Source organism: Buteo buteo, chromosome 3 (genome assembly GCF_964188355.1).
Source record: "Buteo buteo chromosome 3, bButBut1.hap1.1, whole genome shotgun sequence".
Lineage (NCBI taxonomy): Eukaryota > Metazoa > Chordata > Aves > Accipitriformes > Accipitridae > Buteo > Buteo buteo.
This window is the reverse complement of record NC_134173.1, coordinates 1,027,218-1,054,852: the sequence shown is the minus strand read 5'-3', so window position 1 is coordinate 1,054,852 and position 27,635 is coordinate 1,027,218. Positions and strand designations below refer to the sequence as shown.

The following is a 27,635-nucleotide window of genomic DNA, read 5'->3' as shown; positions in this document are numbered from 1 at the left end:
TACCTGGGAACATAAAATATGTGTAATTCGTATTAATGTGCTTCCAGCCGGAACGTTTTCTTTCCACTGTTTTTATTTGTACAATCAGCTGAAGTCACATACGTGCTCTTTGTGCATTGCAATTTGATGTGTTAAGCGTTTAAGCCATTTTAAGTCCTCCTCTCATTTCCCATCCTCTGGTTTTCTGTTATAAAAAAGAAAAATAATTGTCTAATCTCCACGCTGGCATTCTGTTGCTACCTTGCTGTGTCTGAAGCTATTGCTAATAAACAGCTTAGGCAAATTAAGCTTGATCCTTAGAGTACCGGTCCTGTGAAACAGCTCAGCTCATCACCAGCTGGGAGACCTGGGCGAACAGACTCAGCTTTGCATACCTACAGTAAAGCTTATGAAAGCTAGGCATGCTGAGGGGGGGAGGGGGGCGGCTAAACTTGACTTCAGGCAGGGAAAAAATGGTGGCACCACCCGCAAATCCATGGGCAATTTCTGGACCAGTGGTGGCATCTGCTCTCCAGGCAGCAGCTCTTCCACCTGATTGAAATTAAGGTGTCATGGTTACAGTTTCAAGAAGGCAGCCAGAGGAAGAACTGTGGGGAATTAAATAACACCGTGAATTGGTTTAATTACAGTACCTGAAAGGATCTCATGTTATTCAGTCTTGCTCCTCCTGTTATTTTGTGGCACTGATTAGTTGCAGGGTTCTGCTGTGCAGCTTGCAACTGCCTATTGCTCAGATACGCTATCTATAATTCTGCGTAGCATACAATAACGCTTTAGAAAGTGTAGCATTTGGAGTATTAGTCGATATACTTCACGGGGAATTTTTTTCTAGAAAATAGAGGAAGACAAATTAGAAGCTGTGATCGCCAGCACTGGAATTGTGAACGCTCTCCTAACGCAGCTAACAGAGGGTTTTTTTAATGTCTAAAAATGTAATTCAGAACCCTTACAAATAAAAAAAAAAAAGGAAACAGTTTGCTGCAGATGTACTGCCCTAAACCGATACTGTTAAATGCAGATAATTTCACTGCTCTACAGAGTAGCACGCCAAAAAAAAAAAAAAAAACAAACCAAAAAAAAAGCCCCACCATAGGATATCCTGATTATTTAATGGTTTTGTTGGTTGTCTCTCCCAATACAGAAGTATGTGAAAAAATTAACATGAAACACTCATTTGTATATGCCTGTGATATACTTTCAGTTCTGAGGACGTAGGACGAGGTGAGGAATTAAGGTATAAATTACAGAACCTTTATCTCCATAGCTTAATACGCCACATGCGCGCTTCTAACAACCTTTACAAATTTTCAGTTTTATCAATGCTCATTAAACTACCAGGCTCTCTTTTTCTATATTCTCTTTCCCATCATTGCTGATTACCAAGGTATTGTGTAAACAGAAGCCTTCTCCTTTGTAACCAACATCCTTCTCCTGCCAGATTCATTCAATGATGCCACAATTCAGTGTTTGTGACATCACAATAGCTTCCATGGTGACTAATTGTGCTGTCAAACTCTGGTGTGTGACATCTCTGAATGAATCGGGCAGGAGGCTGATTAGGAAATCAAAAGCTTCTGTTTACACACAAATAACTTGGTAATTAACAATGATGGGAAAAGAGCAAGATACTTATCGGGCTGCATTTATATACATGGGGACCTGCCTGCCTTGGACCTCTGTTTTACACTGGAGCACAAAGCGGGGCCCCGGCTGTCCCAGGGAAGCGGGTTGTGCAGGTTGGGGCTTCAGCAGCCACCAGACTTTTTTGCGCAGGGGCTGCTGCGGGGCTGTCCTCCGTAGGCCACGCAGTCGAGCTGCGCCAGAAGTAATGCAGCCTTTGAGGGCGTAAAGCGAACAGACAAAGAAAAAAGCATCCGAAGCGTCAAAAAAGCTGTAGCGGTACAGATTTCACGTATTTGAAAGGATGTGGACAGGAAAGGGAACAGAAGAGTTCATTTAACGGGAGATGACAGCAGCGCCCAATTTCTTGCATTTGGCGGCCACAGTATGCGCTGTGACATATTCAATAAACTTTAAATACCAGCTTTCACGTGTCCACCCAGTTTTGGTTGCAGTTTGAATTTTTTGTTACATGGCTGCTTATTTCTAGCTTCTTGGTAGCTTAAATGCTTCCCTGTATTTCAGAGACTGTCAGATCAAGGTAGTAATCTGTCTACACCTTAGGTGAAGCTATCATCAGGTGTCTGACGTTCCATATTTTTCCCTCTAGAAATAAAGATTGCTAGTATAAATATGAAACCATGGTAAACAGATACTTAGCAGTGTAGGGAAAGAAATACAGTTTAAGAGCAGTGAGAGTTCTGTGTTTCCATAAGACATTATTTCTTACTCAAGACATGCTTGCTGACTTAATGCTGTAGGTGGTAATCTTGAAGCCCACCAAAAGAGGTGAGTTCCTTCATTAAGTTCACTATCTTTTTTTTTTTTTTTTTTCCCCCTGCTCTTGGCTGATACAACTTTCCAAAAGAGCTGAGCTTGCAGAACCAGTTCATCTTTTTACTATTGGGCAGACTGAGGACAAGAGCAAATTTTTGAAGCCAGCTGCATATTTATCATTGTGGTCATCTTCTAGGTCCCAGTTTTTAAGGAACCTACACCTGACTGCTTGCTTTGCACAGGTAGTCAAGTGTATTCCAAATAACAAGTGTGCTTGCAAGTAACTTCAGACGGCTATTGGACCGCACAAAGTACTTATGTTCTCGCTGGAGGCTATGGTGTGACAATTTACCATCAGACTTGCTTAGATTTGACGTGTGGAAGTGGTTCCTGCTGCATTGTACCACTAGTATCTAAAACACTTTGTGGTCAAGATTTAAGCAGTCTGTGAAACTTGGCTTGGTCCCATTATTTCATTTGCAACTAGAAATACACCTAACCTGCTCATAAAATGTGGTATTCTCCCTATGTGCTACTCCATGCTCAACTATCACCAATTTAGGATGGGAACTGAGATATCTGTATTGGACATTAACAGAAATAATAATAATAATAATAATAATAATAATAATAATAATAATAATAATAATGATGATGAAAACAGACTGTCATGGTAGGATGTGTCTGGACAGTGAAAGAATCCCTACCTACAAACCTCATTTTTCCAGCTGCAGAATTGACTGTACATCTTACTTAATATAGTTGAAACAGGAAAGAAAAGTAGTAGGGCTCTGAGATATATATGGGGTTAGAAGAAAAAATTGCTGCATAGTTTTATGCATAGCTTTTGTTGTTTATATGTACATTGAGTTTGATTTGCCTTAATCTGAACGAATTAAAAATGGAACAGTTAGACACAGCGCTTGCTAAAATACGAAAGTGGTGTGGGCTATTTCACACTTCGGTCCACCCGTCATTTGTAGTGATTCTCCAATTGGGAACTTGGGGCCATGCCTGTGAGTTGTTCATGATGGAATCCAGCTCCTTGTCCCATCTTGTATCACTTCTACAGTTCTGTAGAAGTTCAGATAATAATACAGGGTAGTTGGGCGGGTTCTTGTTCTTCTAAGTGTGTAGCGGAGACTGAGTTGAGCCTATCAGATAAACTAAAAGGAGACATTTCTGGTCACTTCAGCAGCAATGCCACTTGAAGACAGACTGACCTATTGAACGTAATAGACTGACATCTGTGCTTCTAGTTCTGTAGCAGGAAGCTCAAAGCAGGGCTGAGGTTGAGTTGCTGGTGTGTCAAGTGGCAGTTCATCCCACTTGTACTAACCAAGTGCAAATTACCGAGGACTTTCCAAGTGGACAACTTCTATGAAGTAGTACCAAACTGACCAGGACTAGCTTCCTTTGTACATGCACGTGCTATGAAATGCTGCACCTTTTCTTCAGGATGGCTTTCACCATCAAAATGAAAATGTAAACATTAAATCAGCGGGAGTATCACCACACAGTCTCAAAAGGGTCTTGATTTAGGAAAGAGAGAGATCTAGGTCAGTTGCCTAAAGCATCTAAGAAACAGTCACTGGGTATATTTACACAAACTAACGGTCAAAATACAAAACAAATTGATAAATGTTCACCCATAACTGCATTTCCTCAGGCAGGAGAGAACGAACAGGATGTGGTTTGTCCCTGCCCTTAGGCGAGCAATCTTCAGCGCATTAGGAAAGGGAAGACCACAACTTTGTGCAATGACAGAAGCAGGCAGTAGCAGGACGTGGGCTTTCGGGGTTCATACGGTGATGAAGATTCATACCAACGTAGTTAAATGTTTTTTCAGAGGAAGCATAATTTAAAAAGCAGAAAGGCCCTCCACCCTCACAGGCCCACCATCCTCATTGCAGTGTGGAGGAGGTTTGACATAACCAGTTGCCTAAAACCCTGGCAGCAGCAATAGACCAGCAGCAATACCTGAAACTTCATCTGTGAAGCCCCTAGTTGATGTGGAGCTCTAGGTGATGAATGCTCAGGTGGTGCAAAATGTCCTTAATTAGCTGCTACCAACAGCAGTATTGTTGTGTGCGTTAGTCAAAGAACTAACACCCTTAAAAGTGGTGTTAGGGCTGATGCACTAAGAGGCAGCTCTTTATTTGAGAGCAGCCCAGTATGGAAAATCTTCAATGTTAACCCCTTGAAACGCAATCTGTAGCGAGGCTGGACGTTGCAAATGCACAGTAAATGCTGAAGTCATCAGTGAGCTGGTGATGACTGACAATCTAAATGCAGGTGAAAAAGACAATGGGATCACTCAGAGATAGGTTAAATTTTCAGTCAAAAAAATTACATTAATCTGCTAAGTTGAATAATGCAAGTGACGTTCAAGAGCTTGCTACTTTTTGAGATGGCAGTGACTGCTTGCTTTCTGTCCTGAAAACACCCCAAGAGAACTTGGGTGGCAGCCTGATATTTTTAACCGTGGGAATGTGAGGATGCAGGAACATGAAGTGGGGAAGAGAGTCTCCGAACTTCTGCAAGTCACACGCATTTTGGATAGAGCTTTGCGAAAGTTATTTTTTGTTTGACCTCATTTTTTTTTCCCTATTATATAAGGGATGAAAATACTAACTATTAAGACTTTTGAAAAATACCTGAATATTTTCTCAGAAACTGTGGAAGATTTGCTGAGATATGAGTTCCTGAAGTAGTGCACTCTTAGCCCAGTTGCCTTCTTTCAAGTTCCTGCTTTCAGTGAATTGGATTTGTTAAGCTATCTGTTCATGCTTTGATGTGCCATTCTTTTGACCAGAGAAGTGGTGGTTATAGGGAGTTACCTTGTAACCAAATCTAGAGCAGAAAATTGCCCTGTCATGTGTACAAAACATTTGTCTCTGTCAGTATTCCTGTAAAGTAGATCCTGTGACCTCTTTCATAATAAACCCCATTGTCCAGCATCTACAATAAAGGCCTGAAGTTCACCTTGAAATGAACTGGTTTCATAGAGTGTGATCAAATAGGACACTGTATTTCTGGGATAGTTCAAGACCTAACGGTGGCCTTTCTGCAGCTTTTTTCCCCTTCAATCTGTCCACCTTGCCAGTTCCACAGCATACAGCCAGCACCAAAAGAAGAGGTTTGTGCGTATTATTTAAGCTACTGCACACAAAAAATCTTACATTCTTTTCTTTCTGAAAAGTCTGAGCTTATGAAACCCTGATGTAGGAAATCTTTGAAGAATGCTGCCATGTAACATTCAATTTTGCAATGCTTACACCCTAGTTCCTTTAAATGCCTCGTGGCAGTATGGTTTGAAAGCTATAATATGTTTTGTTAACTTCTTAAAAGGTAATGGAATTACACTGGGTTGTTTTACTACTGTTCTTTGGGAGTTGGTCTCGCTGCTTCTGCTGGTTGGCTGTGTGATGACATCATGTTCTTTTTCCACAGAGAGGTGCTTGGAAGATCATGAGCTCATAGTTCAAGTCGAGTCCACAATGGGAAGTGAAAGTAAATTTTTGTTCAGGAAGAATTACGCAAAATATGAATTTTTCAAAAATCCCATGGTGAGTCTCATTACTTAGTTGTTTACACCACAGAGAGAGGGATGGATTGCAATAACATTGCTGGGCGCTGTTATGTCTTTAAACATCTATTTTAAAAAAACAAAGCAACCAACCAACAGAATTCTTTCCAAAGAAATTTTAACCAATGTTTAAATTCCTTGTACTGTCCTCCCAGCCTAGAAACCCCAAGTGTTTTCAAGTTACCAAATATACTTGTTTCAAAATGGCTATTGTTATGTTGGAGAGTGACCAAGACAGGGAAATATTTGTTGCTTTAAGAAAAACAGTAAGAAGTGCTATTTACTCATTATCTTCAAAGTTACTTGATTTGAAGCAAATTGATTGCATAGCATGCAGTATCCAAACCTTTTAATTTCTGACAGTAATAATTTTTAAAAACCCCTTTGGGTAACCCCTAAAGCCCTTAACTACATACAAGGATTTTCCAGTTTATTGTTACATATGTTGAACAGTGTCTTACCTATGGCTGTGCCTTACTAGTGTGCTTTGCCTTCTTTACTGATCACAGTAACTCGCCCTCTCTATGGCCTCATGTATAGCCATGCTTGAAAAGTATTGTATGTCATAGCTGTACTTATTGCTGGATTTGTAGGATCCTTTGCATGTTGTAGCTTTAAACTGTTTGCAGTGTAACTGCTTATTTGGGGATGATTTTTCACATTTTACCTAAACAGTTAAGTTGGAACAGGCTGTTGACACGAACCGATGTCAGCTGGTGTGACCTATCTAGATAGCTGAAGGAGGATAATCCAGAGGTGGTTTAGGTGAGAACAGATTTTGGGTCAGTCGGGCATTTGTGGTGCCAGAAGAAAAAAGAAACATGAGGTCACACGGAAAGCTCGTTGCTGAATTTACCGTGGATGATACATTCATTCCTTTCCTCATAGGCGTTAATGCACAGTTGCTGCATCCTCACACGTGTGCTTGCACGTACATTCGTCATCTGCTAGTGCTTGTTTCAGAGGCTGTGCCTTGACTTACTGTGTGAAACATTTCTGTACATGGAGTGTTTGTAATTTTTCGCTTCTGTTGATCTTCCCATCTGATAACCTATGAACATCTGAGTGTTGTACAGAAATTTTGGTATCATAGGAGCTAGCACATTGGATTCATGTGGTATACTTTAATTAATAACAGAGCATGGGAGTAAAACCCAGAATGCTTGGCATTCAGTCCCAGGCTCCTGCAATCAGAGAATAAATCATTCCTTTGGTGGTGCAAGAATGCGAAGGCTCCCTATCCGTTCCATTAGCTGTTGCCATATGGCACTGTTTCTACTCAAGAGAGACTGGTAAATGTCAGCTTTCATAATTCATTGTGCAACTTACCTGGCAGAAGGGTGATTCCTCTTCAGCCCTTCTCTTTATGCCCCAAATACTGAAATTTATATTGCCTGAAGAGCGACGAATGTTCTAAACTGGAACCGTTTTTGTTGTGATTCGTCTTGTTATAATCAGTCATTGTTTTATTTCAGGCATTTCTGCATGTCTTCATGCTTCATATAATGTTTAAAAACTTGAAGAATGACTTAATGTAATTGCTGTGTATAGTAAATTCAGTGAACTGAATTATACAGGCATTTTAAAACATGGCAAATGAAAAGGGGAACTGGAGGAATAAATCTGAAGTCAAGTCATCGATTTAACAGTGAGAAAACTGTCTGACCTTTCTCACGCAAAGATTCAGTACGAGTGAGATCTCGTACCGGATACCTGAAATCGAAAAGCTCTGTAGAAGCACCTGTTTGCGTGTTTAACAGTATTTGCTTCTGTGTTTGTGGGATGGGGGAAAGGAGGGAGATGTCTGCTTTGAGATTGTTCAAATCTAGCACGTGAAGCAGGGCATACGACACAGAGCTAATTATTGCACGTGTGTCCTCCTTCAGTTTTTATTATTTCATTTCATGGAATGTGTGCTGACCTATCCTTACAAGAAAAAAACACTGGGCTCTGTTATGTTACCCTGAAATATAAACGTGTAGGGGTAGATTTTGCAAAGGGCTTTTCTCTTGACAGATTGAAGGGTTTCAAGCCCTGAGCATAACCTGTCTGTTGAACAACCAAATGAAGCATCAACAGTCACACGTGAGCTCTTTCTCACTAATTAAGGTCTGTGAATGGCACTTCGTTTGGAGCCTTCTGAGGGACTGAGCAGGTTTAGGGTCAAGCAAATACAGCACTGAAGCACTGTATTTTGGATAGAAAGAGAGTGCTATCAAAGGTAAAGGTGTATGTACTGGAGATCCTGCAGCACCCCCACCTGAGACTTCTTCTAATGCATTTGCATCCAGTTTACCCCTGTCAGGGTAGAGAAAACTTGTTATTCCTCCTGCTCTGCATGGTCCGCACGGCAAGTGGAGTTACAGAGGGTTTGTTTGCTGAACAGCCTTTCTGGACAGAGAGGGAAGCCCAGAAATTTGGTGACAGAATATGCAATAAGCAAGGAGTCACTGCATACCCAACCGCAGGACCATTCATCCTGTCCTTTCCTAGAAAGTAGAGGCTGTTAGGGATCCCCGAGAGTTCTCAAAAGAAGGGGAAGCGATGGGAAAATGCACTTATGAAATGCTGTGTATCAGATATTTTAAAAATCCACATTCTGTCTGCATGGGCGTTTGGTGAGCAGAAGGAAGGGAAGAGCTACACTTGAAAGCCCTAGTATTACTTTCTGTGTCAGGGGATCTCCAAACTGATTTAAGAGTGATAGTTTCAAAAAATTAATGACTGGAAGAAAATTCCACTTGTTCTATGTAAAAGTGTTCAAATATAATGTGACTTCCAATTGTTTTCTCTTTCTGTGTCTAGAATTTCTTTCCAGAGCAAATGGTTGCCTGGTGCCAGCAAACAAATGGCAGTATCCCACAGTCACAACTTTTGCAGGTACTGTAAGTTATCCATATGGACAAAGAAAGTTTTGAAGCTGGAGGGGAGAGGTTGAGAGGAAGGAAGGGAGAATTCAAAGGTCTTGGAAATAGCTGGTCAGAGAAAGATCAGTGTAGTAAGTTAGCATATAGTACTATAGTACTGTAGTATAAGAACTTACTGTATAAGTTCAAAATATCTGACAAAGATCTTCTTACCCAGTGGCATCGAGGTGTAAGTTACAAACACAAAGTATTCACAGTTACATTCATACATATTTGTTCCACTAATACTCAACTTACTCTGTGGGTATCTGGTTTGGCCACCTAGTGTTGTTCCTAAAACCATCTCAGCAGATATATTTCTAGAAAAACAAATATACCTCATAAAAAGCAAAACAGAAGTACTCTTCTATAATCCACATCATAGCATAGGAGAAAGTGTAAAAATGTGCGTGTATATTAGAAGACAGGCTTGAGATGGTGAGAGGTATTGCTTTTGCTTTTTATGTCCCACGTTTGTCCCTGGCGAGAAATAACAATAAGGACCAACTTCCCCATGGTTCAGCCAACTAGCTGCTCTTTTATAGAGAAAAATAATAATTCCCTAAGAAGTAAGTGCAAGTAGTTACAGAAAATTGTACATAGTAGTTGCAGAGTAATCCCATTTAAAGCTCCCCAAGTTAAATTACATTACCTTATGTAAATTAAATTACCTTATGCGTATGTGTTGGTAGAGCTGGGCAATCTGCACGGCCGTGGCACATGCACTGAGTTTATACCGAAGTTTTGATGTTGCTGTAGTTTCTTGCTTGCTCATGAAGGAACTGTGGTGGTGGTGGCACGGTTGGTTGGCCTCCAAGGATGGTGCTGAAGGGTGGGCTACCTCTGTGACCAGTAACTCGTTCACTTAAACCTCTCAATTTAAGCACTCTGATCTAAATCCCTGGAGTCTAAATCTTTTTCACTTTAGTTGTTTTCTCAAATGGGGGACATTCAACTCATGAGGCCAAATTAAAAACAGAGTTTATTAAAAGAGTGCTATATTAAGAATATAAGACCATGATGCCTGCAAGATGGTAGCACAAGTTACAGGCAAACTAAAATGCAGAAGGCACAAATATATGAAGAAAGTATACATACAAATAACTGATCTTAGCTTGACTTCTGTCATTTTGCATGTTTGCAAATATGCACTGACTTTCTGGTTAAATACAACAAGTTTCCACTGCTTTCTGAACCAGTGCACTCATTTTGTCCTGTAACCACTTCAAAATCCATTAAGTACTGGCTCCAGGTTCACTGAGAAGAATTTAAAACACCACCATCCACTCTCAGATGGGAAGTGAAACAAAAATCAAAGCAGTTTCTGGAATTAAAAATGAAAGTCACTTGCAATGATGTTGCAATTGGGAACCAAAACTGGTGAGAACAGGCATTGCCACAGACCAGTAGGAGCAGAGGTGTGCACACCTTGGACCCTTTTTTCCCGCAGTGTAAGTAGAAAATTGAGTTTGCTTGTTAACACAGGCAGCGGGACTCCCTAAAAGAGGAAGATGTTCTTGAAGACAGAAGAGTTTTGAACCTAGGGTAACTCAAGCAGTAGGGAAAGGAGAACCTGACAACCTTGTGAGATACAAGAGTTTGCTTCTGGGGAGGCACAGTTAGGTACAGTCTTGGAGAAACATAAGTCACAGGGGTTAACAGCGTGAGAGGGTGGAGGAAGGAGGATGGGTACATTCTCCTTGGTTCATTGTTTAACCATAAAAACCAGTCTTCCTTCAAGCATTTATATTAAATACCCCTTTCCTTTTAAAAAACACACAACCATTTTTCATTATTTCAGTGACAGTTGTAATTTGTTGAAGGTAAACTTTCTGCAGTCTAGTAGTCACTAAGCGTGTTGCATCTGAGGCCACCTCAAACATTGAGCAAGTACGCTGTTTTTAATTACACACGAAATAGGGAAGAATATTAAATATCATCTCACAATATCATATACTGCATTAAGAGCTAGTATTTTTAGACTTAGTAGCATTAAAAACAGTGGGAACTGTTTTCCCTGGGATCAGCCTGGCTCAGATGTGCAAAAAAGCTTGCATCTTAGTTTAGTTTTGGTTTATCTAGCTGGACAGAAAGAATATATTCTCCTTTTGGTCTTTGCCTTTCACAGTTGAGAAGTGGATTCACAGTATCAATAGCAGGAAAATTGACTGTTCTTTTCCATTCTGTTAGTTGAGATGGGAAGGAGGACTGGGAAAAAAAATTAGGTTTTAATGCAACTAAGAATTCTGATGCAGGGCACTGATTTTTTGTTTTGTGTCCTGTGGCCATTGTCCACCAAATAACACCAGAACACAACTTTCAAGAACTGCAGAGTCATCTAAGCCAACCGGGTTTATGCATTTTTCTTCCTACTATTGAATTTATTAGTTTGGCATTTAACTTACTGAGCAAGCCCTCTGTCATTTAAAAATCTGGCCCATTGTAATAAGGGAGCAATCCATCAATTTGCTAACCATAGTTAATACTTCCTTCCTTTGATGTATTGCAAATGAAATGATTCCATATGTGGTCCCTCTAATTGTGTCAAGAACTTAAAATACTTCTGGATCCTGAAGTCTAGTATAATTGCTGACACTTATTTGACTGCTCTACATTTCATTTCCAGTTAAATATTCTGTTGTTTGTCATACCTCTCTTGTCTTGGGACAGGTGGTGCATGTGCTATATAAGACTTTAATGTGGGAAACCCTGAAATAGACTGTTTCCATTCTAAAATTTCGGGATAAAGTTGCGGATTTTGGCCATTGTTTCCAAGTTAGATTAGTTGCCAGAATTGTTGTGACAAGGTGTTACTTTAAGGATTCCTAAGCTTACTTTGTGTCCCTTCAGGCCAAGTGCAAGAGGAATGGGGATGCAGAGAAATGGTTAGCCTTTTGGAGATCTAAGTATTGACAAGGAGAACAGGAAAATGCCAGGGGCAGGGGGAGTTAGCGAAGTAGATGTAAGGGGAGGAGCAGGAATGCCCATTTTGGTCATAAATCAGTTCAAATATCTATGTCAGTTTAAGGATAACGTGAAACTGTGCCCCAAGTCAGCAAAGTCATTTGCCATTTGCTTCTCTGTTCTGCAAATACAGTGACAATTTTATGATCCATACATAGGACACAATCCTCATTTACATTTTCCTCTCCAACAGAACTTTTTAAATTCCAGTAGCTGCCCTGAAATTCAAGGTTTCTTGCATGTGAAAGAGCTGGGTAGGAAATCATGGAAGAAATTGTATGTGTGTTTGAGGAGATCAGGACTTTATTGTTCTACAAAAGGAACTTCAAAGGTAAGGTTAAAAAAAAAGTTGCACAGTACTAGCATGTGAAAGCATTTTCTGCTTTTACGGTGAGTATTTTTTGCTCTGGTTTTTAGATATCTGCACACAATGTTCCCTTTTTTTATCGCATAGAAAAGGATAAACAAGCCATGATCAAATGACAGTCAAGCCCTGGGCTCTCAATGCATGAAAATAGCTATATAGCATTGTTATATAATAAAACCAAACTAGCCAGACAACACCATTGTGGCCACTGAAGTCGTGCTAACAAGGTTAGCAAGAGAAATGGTCTCCAATCACATGGTTCATGAATTTAGTTTAAATGATACCTTAGACAATATCGTATATTATCTAACTTTCAGATTTCTCTGGAGCAATGTAATAGGCTATGCCACTTTTAACATGATGTGTGTGAATAAGTATTTTGTCAGCTTCTTGTACAAAGCACCTTCTGCTAGTAGGCTGATATTTAAAAGGTGCCGTGCCGTGTCCACTGCAGGCTGCCGGACTGTTCATACTGTGCCCTCTCTTGGGGGTTGGTCTTGAGAGACTGCAGAGCTTGCAGCAAGATCTCCCAAAATCTTACACTTACCTATGATAAAACACATTATTTCCCCAGGAGCCAAGACATTTGCAATTGTTGGCTGACCTAGAAGACAGCAACATCTTCTCGCTGATAGCAGGCAAGAAGTTGTACAATGCACCTGCGGAGTATGGATTTTGTATAAAGGTAATTCTTGTCATTAAGTTCCTCCAAAGTTCAAGACAGTGTTGGTATCCCCAGCCCCCAGCTAAATGGGATTTGTATGTAAAACTCTGCAAGCATTTCTGTCGTGAGGACTTGATCTTTAATGTCTTTCATTTGGCAGGCATGTCCTGTGAATCTTGCCATCGTTTTATGTGACACTTTTAACACTTTATCTGGTGCTCCTTTGGCTTGGGAAATTTCTGGGCAAGATCAGCTCAGTGCTGAAGCATGGTGTGCCTGTGAGGTGGCCTTAGTTCACCTCACAGATGAAATTTTTTTTCCAAGTACTCTAACTGAATAGGAAGGTTTCTCTGGACAGTGAGCACCGAAACTATACAGCAACAAAGGATCAAGCTCCAATCAGGTGTAATTGTACCATTATTGTGGGCCAGAAGTTTGCATTTATTTAAAGAAGATGATTGTCTTGGAAAATGGAAATAAGACTAAGCACTTGCCTTTGAGGATTTTAAAAACTGTTGTGCTGAGAGATAGTTTGGAAAGTATTTCAAAGATCCATGTAATTTTCTGAGAAGAAAATAAGGCTGGGAGCGGGTTTTATTGACAGCAGTGAAGTTGTCTTTTTCCTAGCAGCCGAACCAGAGCTGGACAGCATCGGTTTGCCTCAGAGAGTAGAGACCAGCTACGGGACAGATCCCGAACTGGTGGAAGCAGACCTTCAGTAACCTTCAGTTACAGAAACTTGGGTTCTTAATCTCAGAATGGGGGCTCATAAAACTTCTCACAGTTCTAAAAAAAAAAAAACCAAACCCAAACGCCTTGGTTCTGGTTCTAGCACGACTTGAGGAACTTGTTCCTGTAAACTGCCAGAACTGCAGGGTATTTCAAAGCAGAGACTGACGTTTATCTTAGTGGACCCAGCTGAGAAAGTGGTTTCTTTCAAAGCATGCTCAGCCTCTCCTGAGCTTTAGTTCAGGGTGGTGTGAGCTTTCTCTGGCCAGTTCTTGGACTAACACTGTACCTGCCTTTACTCTGTTGCATTTCTACTGAGTATAGCTGACTTCCTTCTAATACTTTATAGCCCAACAGAGTGAGAAATGAAACAAAGGAACTGAGGTTGTTGTGTGCTGAAGACGAGCAAAGCAGGACGTGCTGGATGACGGCCTTTCGACTCCTCAAGGTACGTGATCTCTTCCATGTGAATAGAGCTACACCTATAGTTAAGTTGCACTCATTATTTTGTTCATGAGGAAATACCTATATGTTCTTAAATGTCATCTGCCTCCAAAATGATACAGCTAAGAGCAAAATGCCAGGTAGACTTGCCCCTCCTAAGCTTTTAAGCACAGGACTGAGCTCAATTCCTTCCACATAAGAATCAACTATAATTTTAGGTTTGGAGCCAAATTCATGATATGTGAATGAATCAAAAAAAAACCCCACTTAACAAGTTATTCGCAAATTATCATAAAGCTAAAGAAAATGTTTTGATAACGGTAAGTGGTTATCTTAACTAGAAGAGAGTTCTATCTAAAGCCTTTGCAATTTTTTCAGTTTTCTGAAGGTTCTATTAAAAAAAGGAAACAAAAATAAGCAGCCCTACCTCTGGGTGAAAGTTACTCATATCTGAGAGCAAACAGTGAGATTTCTTCACAGGTTTTCTGAAACAAAATCACCGTGGAAGGAACTGAGGAGAAAGTTGACTATATTGCACTCTTTGAAGCAGAGAACTCACTGACCTTCATAGAGAAATGTGCAGAAGTTTTGGGTTGGGTTGGGTTGGGTTGGTTTGTTTTTAAATCTTCCCTTGAAGATGCTGCCTTGAAAACTACTGTGTTCTTCTCTGTACCTTACTACGTCCTCCCTCATGTTAAAGGGAATATACACATATATAAAAAAAAATGTACAGATAATGTGTTACCCATGAAAATCCCCCCTCTCTTCTGTGCAGTTATCCTACCCTCTAATATTCTGTGTCAAAGCATAACATACAAAATGTGATAAAAAGCAGAGGCATGCACGAAGTCGTACTGCGGTACTTGATACTAGATACACGTCCACCAAAATAGGATGGAGAACCTTGAGCTCAGTCACCTTTGGCTCTCTCGGTAGCAAACAGATAATGTCAGATTTGGAAATGAGGGCACGGCTGTTCCCTCCGGCCGCTGAGGTCAGCGCACAGCGTCCGCTGGCGGCTGCCGCCTGCCAGGCTGTGCCCAAAATGGGACGCGTAACCCGGGGGCACGGCGAGCACTCGGTCTCCCTGTCCTGAATGAACAGAGTCGCCTTTCCTGCCGAAGTAGCAGCCCACGTCAGCAAAGCCTTCACAGCCCTCCCTGCCAAAATGCCCTTTTCCCCACCGGTGTTTCACACCCACCTGCTGAAGGAGGTGCGATCCTGCAGCACGCGTCCCAGGAGCTGCAAGGGAGTGGGTGCGTCAGGAGGAGGATGAGGTTTTGTCCCAGGAGCTGCAAGGGAGCGGGTGCGTCAGGAGGAGGACGAGGTTTTGTTGTCGCTCTCCGGTCCACGTGTGGCGTTGACTAGGCGAAGCCACAGATACCCCTATTGCTGCGTGACCATTGTTGATTCCTCCCTTCCCTTTCAAAAAAGTTTATCTCGTTTGTTTATCCTCAAGATATGAGAAGTGTTGGCTACCATTGCCTGCTCCTCTCCCTGTGCAGACTGTCCATCACGCAAAACCCTGTAAGCGTGGGGAAAGCAAATCAGACTCCCAGGGCTGCGGGTATGAAAACACAGTGCCTGTTCTCCACCTACATTAAGTGGTCACCTTCCAAACCAGAGCACATCTCTTTGAATGCTCTCCAAATATTATCTCATTTGTTAATTATAAGAGATTGTGCGTTGCAGTACCGAAATTCCTATTTTAAGTTGCTACAAAAGCAGGTGCACTAGCCATAGTATAGGCCAGGATGCAAGAAGCAATCCCAGTTAGAAGACACATATTTGATTTCTGTGGAGCCGATACCTCTGTTGGCTATCATAGTCTGCTCTCCAGTTACTTGACTTGACTCGTGTTTAATACACGCTAACAATTATGGTAAGAGTTTTAGTCTCCAGGCAATTCCAAGTGCTTCTTCTCAGCTGTCCTTTACTTTCCCTATTTACACAGAATTTTGCATTGTGGGGAAAGTGCTCAAACAGAGGATCAGATAATTGTAGTGAATTGTGCCTTGAAGATACCACTTGTTCTGAAGAAATTAGTTACACTGGTCGAGGCACTAATGTTGCCGAATGGCAAGGAAAATACTTCACAGTGTGCAGAATTGGCTATTCTTACCAAATATGTAGACATGCATCTTGCTGTGACCTTCCTTGTTCAGAGGAATCTTTCTTTGCAGTGCAGCCTGTGCCAACAACAGTACTGTATGGCAGGAATTTCTGTATATTGGCATAGAACATTCACCCTTAGGCAGTTAACACTAGGGGAAAAAAAAGGTTTGTTTTTAAGGAACACTGAAAGATGATTAAAGGTGTATAGTCAGGGAAAATTAAGGCTGTGCCTCAAGGCTGTGGTCGTGACCCTCCTGTTTATTAACCTACTGATTTAGCTTTCCATAGTCATATATTACCTTGTTTACAAAATTATATATACCATTTCAATTAGAACATTCAGTAAGCGGTGTTGCTATACTTCAGCACTGTGCCCCTAGGGAAGGCACTGAGTAGGTGTTTTCCTACCATCCTAGCTACTAGTGTTGCTAAAGTTTATCACGTTCAACAAGAAGCATGACTGGAATTCAATCACCTTATTTTTGCAAGGATGAGAAAAGTACCAAAAGTGTTATTTCCTGCTTAATTTTATTAAAACAGCTAGTGAATTAGAAAGGTTCTTATTTTTTATCATTATGAAAACTGAGTTTGAATGTCTTATGCAGATTTTTTTTTTTAAGTTCACATTACTAGAGGGTAAAAAGCAGGGGAGTTAATACGTGTGTTCTGACCTCGAGTGAATGCTTGTATTCTATAAGGAAAACATGGTGATAGCTGAGGGTGGCAGAAGTTACCTGTGTATTTCACTCAGGCTTGTAAAAGTGCTGCCTTTTAAATAAAACTTGTCATGCATATTTACTGCTCGATTGCCACGTGCCAATCATTATTACTTAATGCAAATTGCTTTGGGACAGCTTCTGATCATGAAAAAAATAAACTGGTGGCACCTTGCTCCAGTGTAAGTGGTATTATGAAATCACTACAGTTTTTTTCCTAGGGTATATATTTGAATAATAACATCCTTGCATTTTTGTTGGCAGTATGGAATGCTACTGTATCAGAATTACAGAATTCCCCAGCAGAGAAAAGCCATGCTTCCCCACTTTTCCACTCCAGTAGTAAGTAATGAACTTTACCTCATTAATGTATGATGTTGGAAAAGATACATTTGCTTTTGCATTTTAAAAGTGGAAAATCTTACGCTAAGAAATGTAAATTGAGCATTGTGTAGCAAATCATTGTAAAGTTCACGTTTCACATGAGTATAGTCTACGTGGTTGGCTCTCCATTATCTTAGGCTTACATGATCCACATGATTGAAAAATCTTGGATACGTCAGGCACTTTTGAGATGTACAGTACTGAGACATCTGGCTGTCTCTGCAGAAGCCAGCTTAGGTCTGGCAAAACTAACACGTAAATTTCCTAAAATATGTTGGGCCAAGAGCTGACTTGTTAGCTATCTAAAAGTGAAGATCCTATATTTGGATCCCAACTGGCCCTGAAAATGACTGGAGTATAGTAATAGGGCAAATGGGCAACTTGAGCAATACAGATTTTATTCTCAGCCTTTGAATCCTCTCTCTCTCCTACGGCCTGAAAAGAAAAGCCATCTATTTTTGTGTCTGTGAATCTTTTGGAAGGGGGAAAAAAATGAGATGTTTTTTCTGTGCTGTTGAAGGATAACTTTGGACAGTCTTCTGAAACCAAAACATTCTGAAATGAAACTCTCAAGCTGGTTTTTTCTTTCCCTGTTTTTTGAAACAAGTGAAAATTCCTTTTCAGAGAAGTGTATCTGAAAACTCACTAGTAGCAATGGATTTTTCGGGGCAAATAGGAAGAGTTATTGAAAATCCTGCTGAAGCACAGAGTGCTGCCTTGGAAGAAGGACATGCTTGGAGGGTAGCTATCTTCTCTTTTCTATTTTTGTAACTAGTAAGTGTCTGTTGAGAGCCAAAACACAGAGTGTGCTATGATGTTAGTGCAGTGCTGGTCACAGTATAGCTTAGCTCCGACCTGAAGCAATCACACTGCAAGCATGCAGATCTGAAAGTCAATATCCATCTTTAGCAAAACTGTCACATTCACAACAACCTTCTACCACTGCTTCTCTGTCCCCCTAGTGTCCAGAGGAAGGTTGAGGGGGAAAGCAGACCCACCAGAACTTTACTGCCAGTTTGCAAAACCAGTCTCTGAGGAGGAATATGTCAAATTAAATGCTTCCCCACATGGAAGAGGCTGGGGCTCTGACTAATGGCTTGCTCCCAGTAAGTTTAATTGCAGAATATACAAGAGGCAGGACCTCTTGCAATGAAAACTGATGTAACTTGTTTATAGTGTCTTGTGGACAGACAGCTGCAGTACAAGTTTTCCCACATGCTCGTCTCTTAGGGAATAGGAGTCATTACTGAAGCACTAGCTGGTGCTTTATGTACGGGAGGGAAATACTGCTTGATTTACTGAGTGCCTGGTGTTTTGCCTGAGCAGAAACATATCAGACTTTTCTTTTTTCTGTCTTTTTTTTTTTCCTTTTCTTTTTTTAGATACTGAGCTTTCATCATTAACATCTGGCTTGTGTTTTAAGCCAACTGAAATGAGCTGCTGCTTGTAGATTAGCCCCCTTCAAAGTTGCATTTCTTTTTCTCATCCTTGCATTAAACTTGCCCAGCCCCCAGTTTCCTGTAAATTAAATCTGTATTGCATGTGCAGTAATTCTCTTCTGTTGAGGCTTTAGTGTGGATTTAACGGTAATTCATTTTCTCTGTAGAAACGTAGCACAAGAATGAACATCTTGGGTAGTCAAAGTCCACTCCATCCTTCCACACTGAGTACAGGTAAATTCTGCTGGTTTGTAAGCATAGTATCAGAGGCCTCTGTGGGTAAATAAAAGCTACATTTCATATAGAGACAGAGTGCGGTTCCGTAGTATTAATGCCTTGATGTCACATACAATGCTTACCAGTAGCTTGTGTCATTAACATGCTTACCCATACAGACGCAGTAGAAGGGACTTGTTTTCCTTTGAAAGCACGCTCAAGCTTTTCTTCAAGATTAATCTTTTGAAACTCAGGTTTTATAGAGACTCCATAAATCTTTCTGTTGAAAACAATCCAGAAGTCAATTCTTGGTTTTAGACAGGGAAAGTCAATGAGTGATCTGTTAATCTTTGAAGAGTAAAAATGAGAGTCTTCAAAATATCATTCAATCCATAATAACTGAATAATGTAAAATACAGATGCCTGTAATGTGAGTCCTGAACATCTCTTTGAGATTGTAAGTTTATCAAAATAATAGGAAATTTCATATTAATATCCTGGACTTCTTAGAGGAAACACAGCTATTTTCTGTTTCTATTCTGTGTTTCTATTCGGTCAAACAGAATTTTAAAATACTATTTAAAAAACAATCAAATAATAAACAGAAAAATATTTGGGGGTAACTCTACCCTTGAAAGCACAAGCTAAAGTGCTTTTCATTATCGAGAGTTAAGGGGACTTGGTTCTGACTCGTTAGCTTATACATTGTATTCTAAGAATTGTTTAGTCCCAACATTTTCAAGAAGCTATGAAAAGGCAATATTATAAGAGATTTCTCTTGTTAACCTAGTTGTACATCTGCAAAGCAGAAAAATACATGGAGATAAGGCCCGTCTACTCGGTATATTAAGTAGATGCAACAGCTGGTGCATTCTTTTCATATTGATTCATTTTTTGCATAGATTGATGAAAGATATTTTATATTCTGTAACAAAACTATACCCACTTTTAAAATGTTTAAATAATTAGTGTGTGGAAAAAAGTGTTGCACGTGTTCCTGTTTTTAACCATCCTCTCTTTCCCTCTTTTCCCTCTCACCTCCAGTTATTCACAGGACACAGCACTGGTTTCATGGAAGAATCTCTAGAGAAGAATCTCACAGGATTATTAAGCAACAAGGGCTTGTAGATGGGTAGGTATTCCTGTTGCTTAGTATTTATGATCTGATGGTAAGCGTTACAGACAAGAGCACAACTTTTGCTATAAGGGTTTACAGGTTTGTGAGCACTTCTGAGTAACCTGATTCTTGAGCAGTCCCATTATAACCTCCCTGAATTTCAGAAAGTTAGAGCATGTGTTTGTAGGAGTGGGTTCTAATGCTTAATTTGAAAAATAAAATATTAAGAATACACTTAAACTTTCTTCTTTTTTCCAACAGAGGCAATCAAGTTTTAGAGAATGTTAGAATTTGAAAATAATTAATTCCTGTAATCTGCATTGAGGACATATTTTTCAGGCAAAGCTGTACCTAGCCACTTGGCCACGAATTTGTAATCAGCTATTTGTGCTCTTTTGCATGAATCAGAGCAGTTAGTGATGATTTCTCACTATTTATTTCTGTTCTAGAGCAAAGAAATGAAAGTACCTGTTCCAGTGCTCTCTAAAATGTCTGTAGTTGAGATTGAAGTACCTTCTGAGCATCTCTGTTTCCTTTATTTATATGTAGTTACAGTTATCAAAGGGAACTTGCTTCAGCTGCATTCAGCAGTTCTTTATTTGTGGGATGGGAAGAGCGTAGTTGCCTTCAGTTCACTAATCTCACTGCTGTCAGGATTAAGGTAGAAACTTCCATGTTGGCTTCTCAGGAGACAGTCAAGTTCAAACCTTTCTTCGGCATTATCTGGTTCAGGAGCATCACAAGTCTATGTGAAGAATGAAATGCATTAGAGAAGTAGAAATTGCTGGTGCATGAACATATTCATCAAGCAGTGGTTTTTTATTGTTTGGGTTTTTTTGCTGGGCTAGGGCTATTGGCTTTTAGCTTAGCAGGTCAAATAGAGAAGAGAGGCTGAGAAAGCAAAGGAACACTGCTGACTTGTTGGGTTTCTGGTTCTCTCACACTACAGATCTTCTTTACAGTCTTGGGCTCATTTTGACTTGTTGCCTTAAGAATCTGGTGGCCTATCCTTCTTGGGTTTTTTATAAATGTGTTAATGCCCTTGAGGCGGTGCTAAACTTGTGCCTAGCCAGCTTACTCGCTGTGGAAGGTGAAGATTGGTTAGTCTGGCTGTGGTGAGTTCAGTCAGCGGTGGCAAAAGAGCCATGTTACTTACGTGCTCCGAGATCTAAGGATCGTGGTTTTCAGGACAGAAAAGTCTTGCCTGTGTTTTCCTGCTCTGTGTGTTCTTGAACAAAAGAAGGTAGAAAGTTAACAGGCTTTGGATGGCTCATGTAAGATGTTCAGCAATGTACATATGCAGCTGATACCGCTACCATTTGACTGTTTCTGGAAGCTATTGTTGAGGATGCATCTATCTTTATAGTCGTTGTTTGTGCAGACAGCCTGTTGCTTGCCAGAGATTGAGTAAACACTTGCAGGATCAGTTGTGCTGAGCTTCACTTTGTGCCACCATCTTATGATACCGTGTGTTATCTGAAATGGCTAGATGAAATACGATTTAGAGATATCTGCATGAACCGCAGTAACCACAGGGCAGGTAAGGTCTTTCTCCCTGAGACTGATCCTAATGTGTGAAGTCTTTGGTCCCTTTTCCACACATCTGGTCTTGCTAGGACTGAAAAGGAATGTTCAAATACCATGCATGGTTTCCGCTGATGGCAAGACATGCCTGTCTCCGAGTATTGGACTGACCCTGGTTATGATGGTGCATTTTTGTGGTATTGACATTTCTCAATCGGTTCTGGGGAGCTGCAGTAACTTCTTTCGGGTTCACAAGACTACAAGTAGTTCTTGCAACCCAGCCTTGGAAAAGTGTGTTCCTGGCTTAGTGGTTAGCAATTAAGAGGGCTTGAGGCCTGCCCCAGTACTGTGCTTGGCCATCTCACAAATCCACTAGTGATTAGCACTGTGAGCCTTATGCCAAAGGTATATTCTTGTTTCCTGTAGCATGGAGAGGTTCTCCTTCCTTAGTTCATAAATGTCAAGGGGAGGAAACATTTTTTGGCTAGATTTTTTTCTCCTCTTCTAAGTACATATTTAACCATTTCAATTAGGGCTTCAATTTTGTGGGTCAACTTAAAAGTGACAGTTGTGTAGTGTATGATGTTGCTAACTATACTTCTAAAGTGTATTCTTTTCCAGTGATGGTAAGGGAAAAATACTGTGTCTGTTTCAGAGGAAAAATCAGTGTCTTATTTTCCCCATCATGATAACGTAGATGCTACTTAACAACTGATAAGTCATTTTAAGAAAGTATTGAGCTGTTTCTGTGCAATTGCAGCCATTTAACTTAAATGTAATTTTGCTAACACTGGATTTCTGTAAACTGATGCAAGAGAGTGGGAACAGATTCTCATGTATTACTTTTCCATCTACAGAAATCCAGATTTGCTTTGGAGTTAAATGGGAACATTTTCTTCATGAGAGTACATATCAGTAATGGAAAGCTTGGCTAGAGAGACCCTTAACAAAAGCCTCATACATACATTCACAGGGCAAGAACTACTGTCATGTATCTTTCATTTCTTGTTTCTTCATCTATTAGTGTTGCATAGCCATGGTATAAAAAATTGAAAGCAAATTGCTAGTTATGGAATCACCTGTTAATGCAACTAAAGAATAGTTAGGCAATAGCACAAAATAATGTAGTAGTTCTCATTATGTATGAAGAAACGGATTGTGGTATTCAGTGTGTACTTAAAAATGTTCTCTCCTAGACTGTTTCTTCTCCGGGACAGCCAAAGCAATCCAAAGGCATTTGTACTTACACTGTGCCATCATCAAAAAATAAAGCATTTTCAAATCTTGCCGGTAAGTAGGTTATTTTTGATACTGATCACAAAAAAAGAAATCTTAAATCGTAAAGCTTTGCCAACATCTGAAGAGAACTCTTCTTAATTACTGATGTAATTAAGAGGGATGTTTCCATTAGCAAGTGTATTGGCAAGTATTCTTTAGAATTGTCAAATGTCTGATTAAAATTCTTTGTTAATGTTGCCTGGAAAACTAGTGTAAGTCACTTAGGTATAGAAGTAACGCACGGAACTTGTTCTCTGTGACTGACAGCAACCACAGCAGCAGTTGTCTCCCTGTCACTTAGGCAAATGTAGAATAACTTAGGGAAACTTTAAAAAGTTTTATTCTGGAGGTCACCCAATTACATTGAGCTTAAAATAACATTACACTGGGATGTCGATAACCTGTTTGATTTTTATCTTGATCAAAAAGACTATCAGAACTTTAAGATGATGTACACCTCTTGATTGGTCCAAACCCTCTTCCCTTGCTTCACCTGCCAGTTTTACGAACCGCTAACAAATATTCTGGGAGTATTTTTGTTTTATGTAATGAAGACCAGTGCTGTCTCTACAACTTTCAATTACTTTGCCCATGAGCTTTCACTTTCATAAACAAAACATTTCAAGCTGGGTTAATGTATGTTCTTTTCCAGTGCCGCGCACGGTTTCATGAAGATCTCTGGGCACTAGGTTGTTTGGGCAGTGCCCACCGTTTATCTTACATCACACAGTGGTACTGTTTATGTTTTGCCACGTTTGCGTCTCTTCATGTGCAGTCTAATGTGAAAACAATGTTTCGTTTCCCCAGTGTGAAGATGATGGACAGATATTTTTCAGCCTGGATGACGGGAACACCAAATTCAGTGATCTAATCCAGCTTGTTGAATTCTATCAACTAAACAAAGGAGTCTTGCCCTGCAAACTCAAACACCACTGCATCCGAGTGGCCTTATGACCTCAAATCTGACTCTCACTGAAGACTGGATTTGCTAGAAGAGTAATTGTAAGAGAACGTTGACACTGGGGAATTGGCAGATTTGTAAGTTGGTAAAAATAAATAAAAATATTATGCACCTTGGGACTCTGAAAGGGATGGATTCGACAGGTGCCAACAGACCAAGATTGCTGGTTTGTCTAACACCTAAGAGTGATTGCTGCTGAGTGTCCCAGCATCCCAAAAATGGGGGGAGGGTATGTAAAACCATGAGTAAATTTGAAACAAAACTGGAAACTATCTTGGCTGGGCCACTTAACAGGAACAAGTGTGAAGAGAAATCTTTGAAAAGAACTCTTGCCCTGGAATAATCTTGACAATTAAGACTAGTGTGTTTACTTTTTGTATTGATCACTTTTTTTGCACTCCTACTTTGTTTCGGATATTGTATGCAGCCTATATTAGGAGCTGATGTGGCTTTTAAAATTCATGCAGGAGTTGGGTATTAATCTGCACCCTAAAATGTATGGAATGCTTCAGCCTAAAAGGATCTAGAAGAAAATCAAGAAGTGTGTGTGTGTGCGCGCATGTGTCTCAAAACTTCTCTGGAGACCTGAGGTTTGATGATCTGCAGATGTCTTTGAAGAAGCAATGAGGATACAATTCTAAAAGAACATACCACCATATACATACTCTTAAAACTGTTGACTTGTAGCATTATGGCTGTAGTATGTTGATGGCATATTAGTGGCATCCAGTCATGCAAAGACTGTATTAGATTCTATGCACAAATTTTTATTATTGGAGTGGTGGTTTGTTTTTTACAGCCTTTTGACTGTTCTCCTGAGGAAACTTACTGTTACTAAATAGAATAGGACTGAATGACTACACTTGTATTTGAAACCACCATTTTTTGTGAGAAGATTCTTCTGCGGGTAGTCTTAGTATGACAAAATAAAATAATAATAAAAAAAAACACAAAAAAAACAAAACAGTGGTTTTAGCTTTATAGCTCCTTGAATTTTCAGACTGTTTCAAAGAGCTCTTTCCATATAGTAAAGCTACAGTGACACAAAGCTCTCCTGGGGAATAGGGCATAAAAAGAAATTAACCCCTTCTGCTTTCTGTAGGGCCATGAAAGTTTACATGGTAAGAAAGAACATACTGGGAATGGAAACACATTTGATTGTGAACTAGCTGCTGGCAGTATCATCCATCAAGGTAACTGGTGATCCCTGTGTTACACACGCTAAAGCATGCCAGTACCTGTGGCAGACAAGCATGTATCCTGCTCTGGTGCTGGTCTGTCATCAGAACTACTTTACTGTTAATGTTTAAATCAGTTATTTAATGTTTACACAATAACTCTTTCTGATGATAAATCAGTATTAAAGTTAGACAAGTCCCACCTTGATCCTCCAATTGCAAATACCATTCTTTCAGCAACGTGGTTGGTGCAGGAACTGTTACTGAATTAACTTCCCAGTACTTCATGCAGTTAGCCACAGTGAGAGGTATTCCACCCTGGGAACTTGCAGAGCATAGTGCAGAATGGAGCATTCTTAAGATGGTAAATGATTTACGCAGGCTAGTTCATCCTTACTAATATTTGCCACTGGGTTTGAAATCCTAGCCATCTGAAAGGGTAAAGAAGGAAAACCAATCCTACACCTTTAGGTCTTCATGTAGTGTTGAGAATAGCTTAAGACAAACCATAACCTGCCTGAGTCGTCCATATCAGCTTATAACTATGTCAATGGTATAGAAACACTGTATTTTAGTTTACAGAACACATTTAGTATTTTTTTTCCATTTAATGTCTAGATATTAAAAATGAAGAAACTTGATTTTGGTTTTAGTAGCAGCTTTTTTTTTTTTTAATTGTACATAGTGAAATGAGTGTTCCTGCTTTCTAGACAATGTATTTTAAAACCTTGAAATTAAGCTAACTTAAGTCTGACTTCACTTTGCATGCTTCTATTTGGCCCCTATTAGGAGAAAAAAGATACTTGTATTGACTACATTACCAGTTTAATAAGACCATTTATGCTGTAGTTTTAAGTTTTTCTGTTTACATAGCTTAGTGACAACCATGCATTTTTCCCAGTAGGCGGATAGTATTTGCAGTGTTTCATATTTATAAAAAAAACCTTGCATCTTATTTAAATTGAGAATAAAAGTTTGACTATGAATCATGATTTTTGTATGTAGATGGTTGACTTAGTATTTTGTACTTTTCCCAGCTAAAGTGAGCTGTTTTGAGAAAGTGACCACCTTCAAAGTGGCAACAATCTTACTTAAGCAGATCACTGCTTTGTCTTCTTTCTGCTGGAAAACAGTCAATACCACCTTAGTTTTCCAACAGATTCAGCTGGCTGCCAGCTCAGAATACCAAGGACTGAAGGACATTTGACTCTTATTTTTGTATTTAAATGACATGAATGTAAAGGGGATGCTCAGGGTTGTTTTGGAGCCTGTTGAATTTTTATCTTTTTGCCTGTGATTTTATTTTCTAAATAAATACTTCATGTAGCAATCTTGAATATGTTGAGAAGGAAAATGCCAAACCATTTTGGTAATGAGGTTACTAGTTAAGTTATGTTACGATAGGTGTTAAAGTACAAAAAACTTTTTATTTGTTAATTAATCTTGAAGAAACACGTGCCTCAGTTTAGATGTTTTGTCTTATCTTTTCTGCACTAAATACCTGACAGTTTGACCAATCAATGCACCTTTCCAGTGGCAAGACTTGCTTATCATAAATTATATTGTCACAATGCAAGATTTAGTGACTGTAAAATGGAATAAAGTTTAAAGTTTCAGGGAATGCAAAAGGTATTAACTTAAGAGACAAAACCTTTATTCAATATGCTTTGCTTCATACTGTAAATAGCTTTTTGGCTTGTGAACCTAATTGTAATCTTTCAGGTATTTTTGTACAAATAAGGGACTGATATTCTGTTTCTTGTAATTAGAAATAAACGTTAATACAATGCTATTCATTTTATATTGGAATTAATGTCGTCTTTTGGATACATCGGTACACCAGGTATGTCTTGCCTTAATTCTGCGTTATTTGGGGTGGGTTATATTAAGCAGCCTTTAAGAAGAGTTAATAGGAAAACAGACTCTCCAAGATATCTTTATTCTGGCTGTTCTGTCTTATGATTTAAGACAGACTGTCCTTTATTTAAAAAAGAACTTGTTCACCCCTTTTGTTTGAGGAAAATTATTGGGGATATTCGCTATGATATTTACAGTACTCATTTGGGAAGGTTGCTAGAATCCAATCAGGAAATATACCATGAGCATCTTTTGGGTCATAAAGCTATAGCTCACTGAAAATGTATACTCTGCATAAAGCACTTTATTGGCCTGATAGCTGTTGGATCAGAAAACTTCTTAATAGTACTTTCAGAAAGCAATTATTTATCCCTGTAATCCTTGTATTCGAGTGGTCCATCAGCATTTGGGTGGGAAAGCACATCTGCACAAAATATGTTTTTGCTTAAAAAAGCCATTTTGGGGAGGGAGAGATTGGTGGTTCTTCTGGTAGATAGAATAATAAAAGTTTGGAAATGTTTCACTTTTTTGTTGGATACAATCCTTCCCTTTTTCTGCCTTGCTAATCTGTAGAAGCCATCAAATGCATTCCACTTCAAGCCTTAGTCACGCTCTGGCTTCTGCATGCTGCGTCTTCGTGTGAGTTTGTAGTGCACTGGGGCATGAGTTGTATGTTAGCGTTATGAAATTCATTCATAGGCACATAAAGGCAGAGTACTTATCTTGGGCTTTGATATTCCCCAACATTTTTCTATCTGGAGGTGCATGTTGAAGTACTTAGAGTTCACTA

General features: G+C 39.7%; 1 protein-coding gene across 2 annotated transcripts in view; it reads left to right on the top strand.

Moving 5' to 3' along the window:
* GRB10 (growth factor receptor bound protein 10) overlaps positions 1 to 26,789 on the top strand; it is a 148,500-nt gene extending 121,711 nt beyond the window's left edge. For both annotated transcript variants that reach the window (XM_075022693.1, XM_075022692.1), the window contains exons 7-17: positions 5,851 to 5,966; positions 8,792 to 8,866; positions 12,050 to 12,187; positions 12,798 to 12,908; positions 13,966 to 14,064; positions 17,156 to 17,233; positions 17,900 to 18,016; positions 18,882 to 18,948; positions 19,975 to 20,062; positions 22,768 to 22,861; positions 23,657 to 26,789. In XM_075022693.1, the coding sequence (XP_074878794.1) occupies positions 5,851 to 5,966; positions 8,792 to 8,866; positions 12,050 to 12,187; positions 12,798 to 12,908; positions 13,966 to 14,064; positions 17,156 to 17,233; positions 17,900 to 18,016; positions 18,882 to 18,948; positions 19,975 to 20,062; positions 22,768 to 22,861; positions 23,657 to 23,803 (1,130 nt within the window). In that variant the 3' untranslated portion in view covers positions 23,804 to 26,789. The remainder of the gene's footprint in view (positions 1 to 5,850; positions 5,967 to 8,791; positions 8,867 to 12,049; positions 12,188 to 12,797; positions 12,909 to 13,965; positions 14,065 to 17,155; positions 17,234 to 17,899; positions 18,017 to 18,881; positions 18,949 to 19,974; positions 20,063 to 22,767; positions 22,862 to 23,656) is intronic.
* The last annotated feature ends 846 nt before the right edge of the window (positions 26,790 to 27,635 follow it).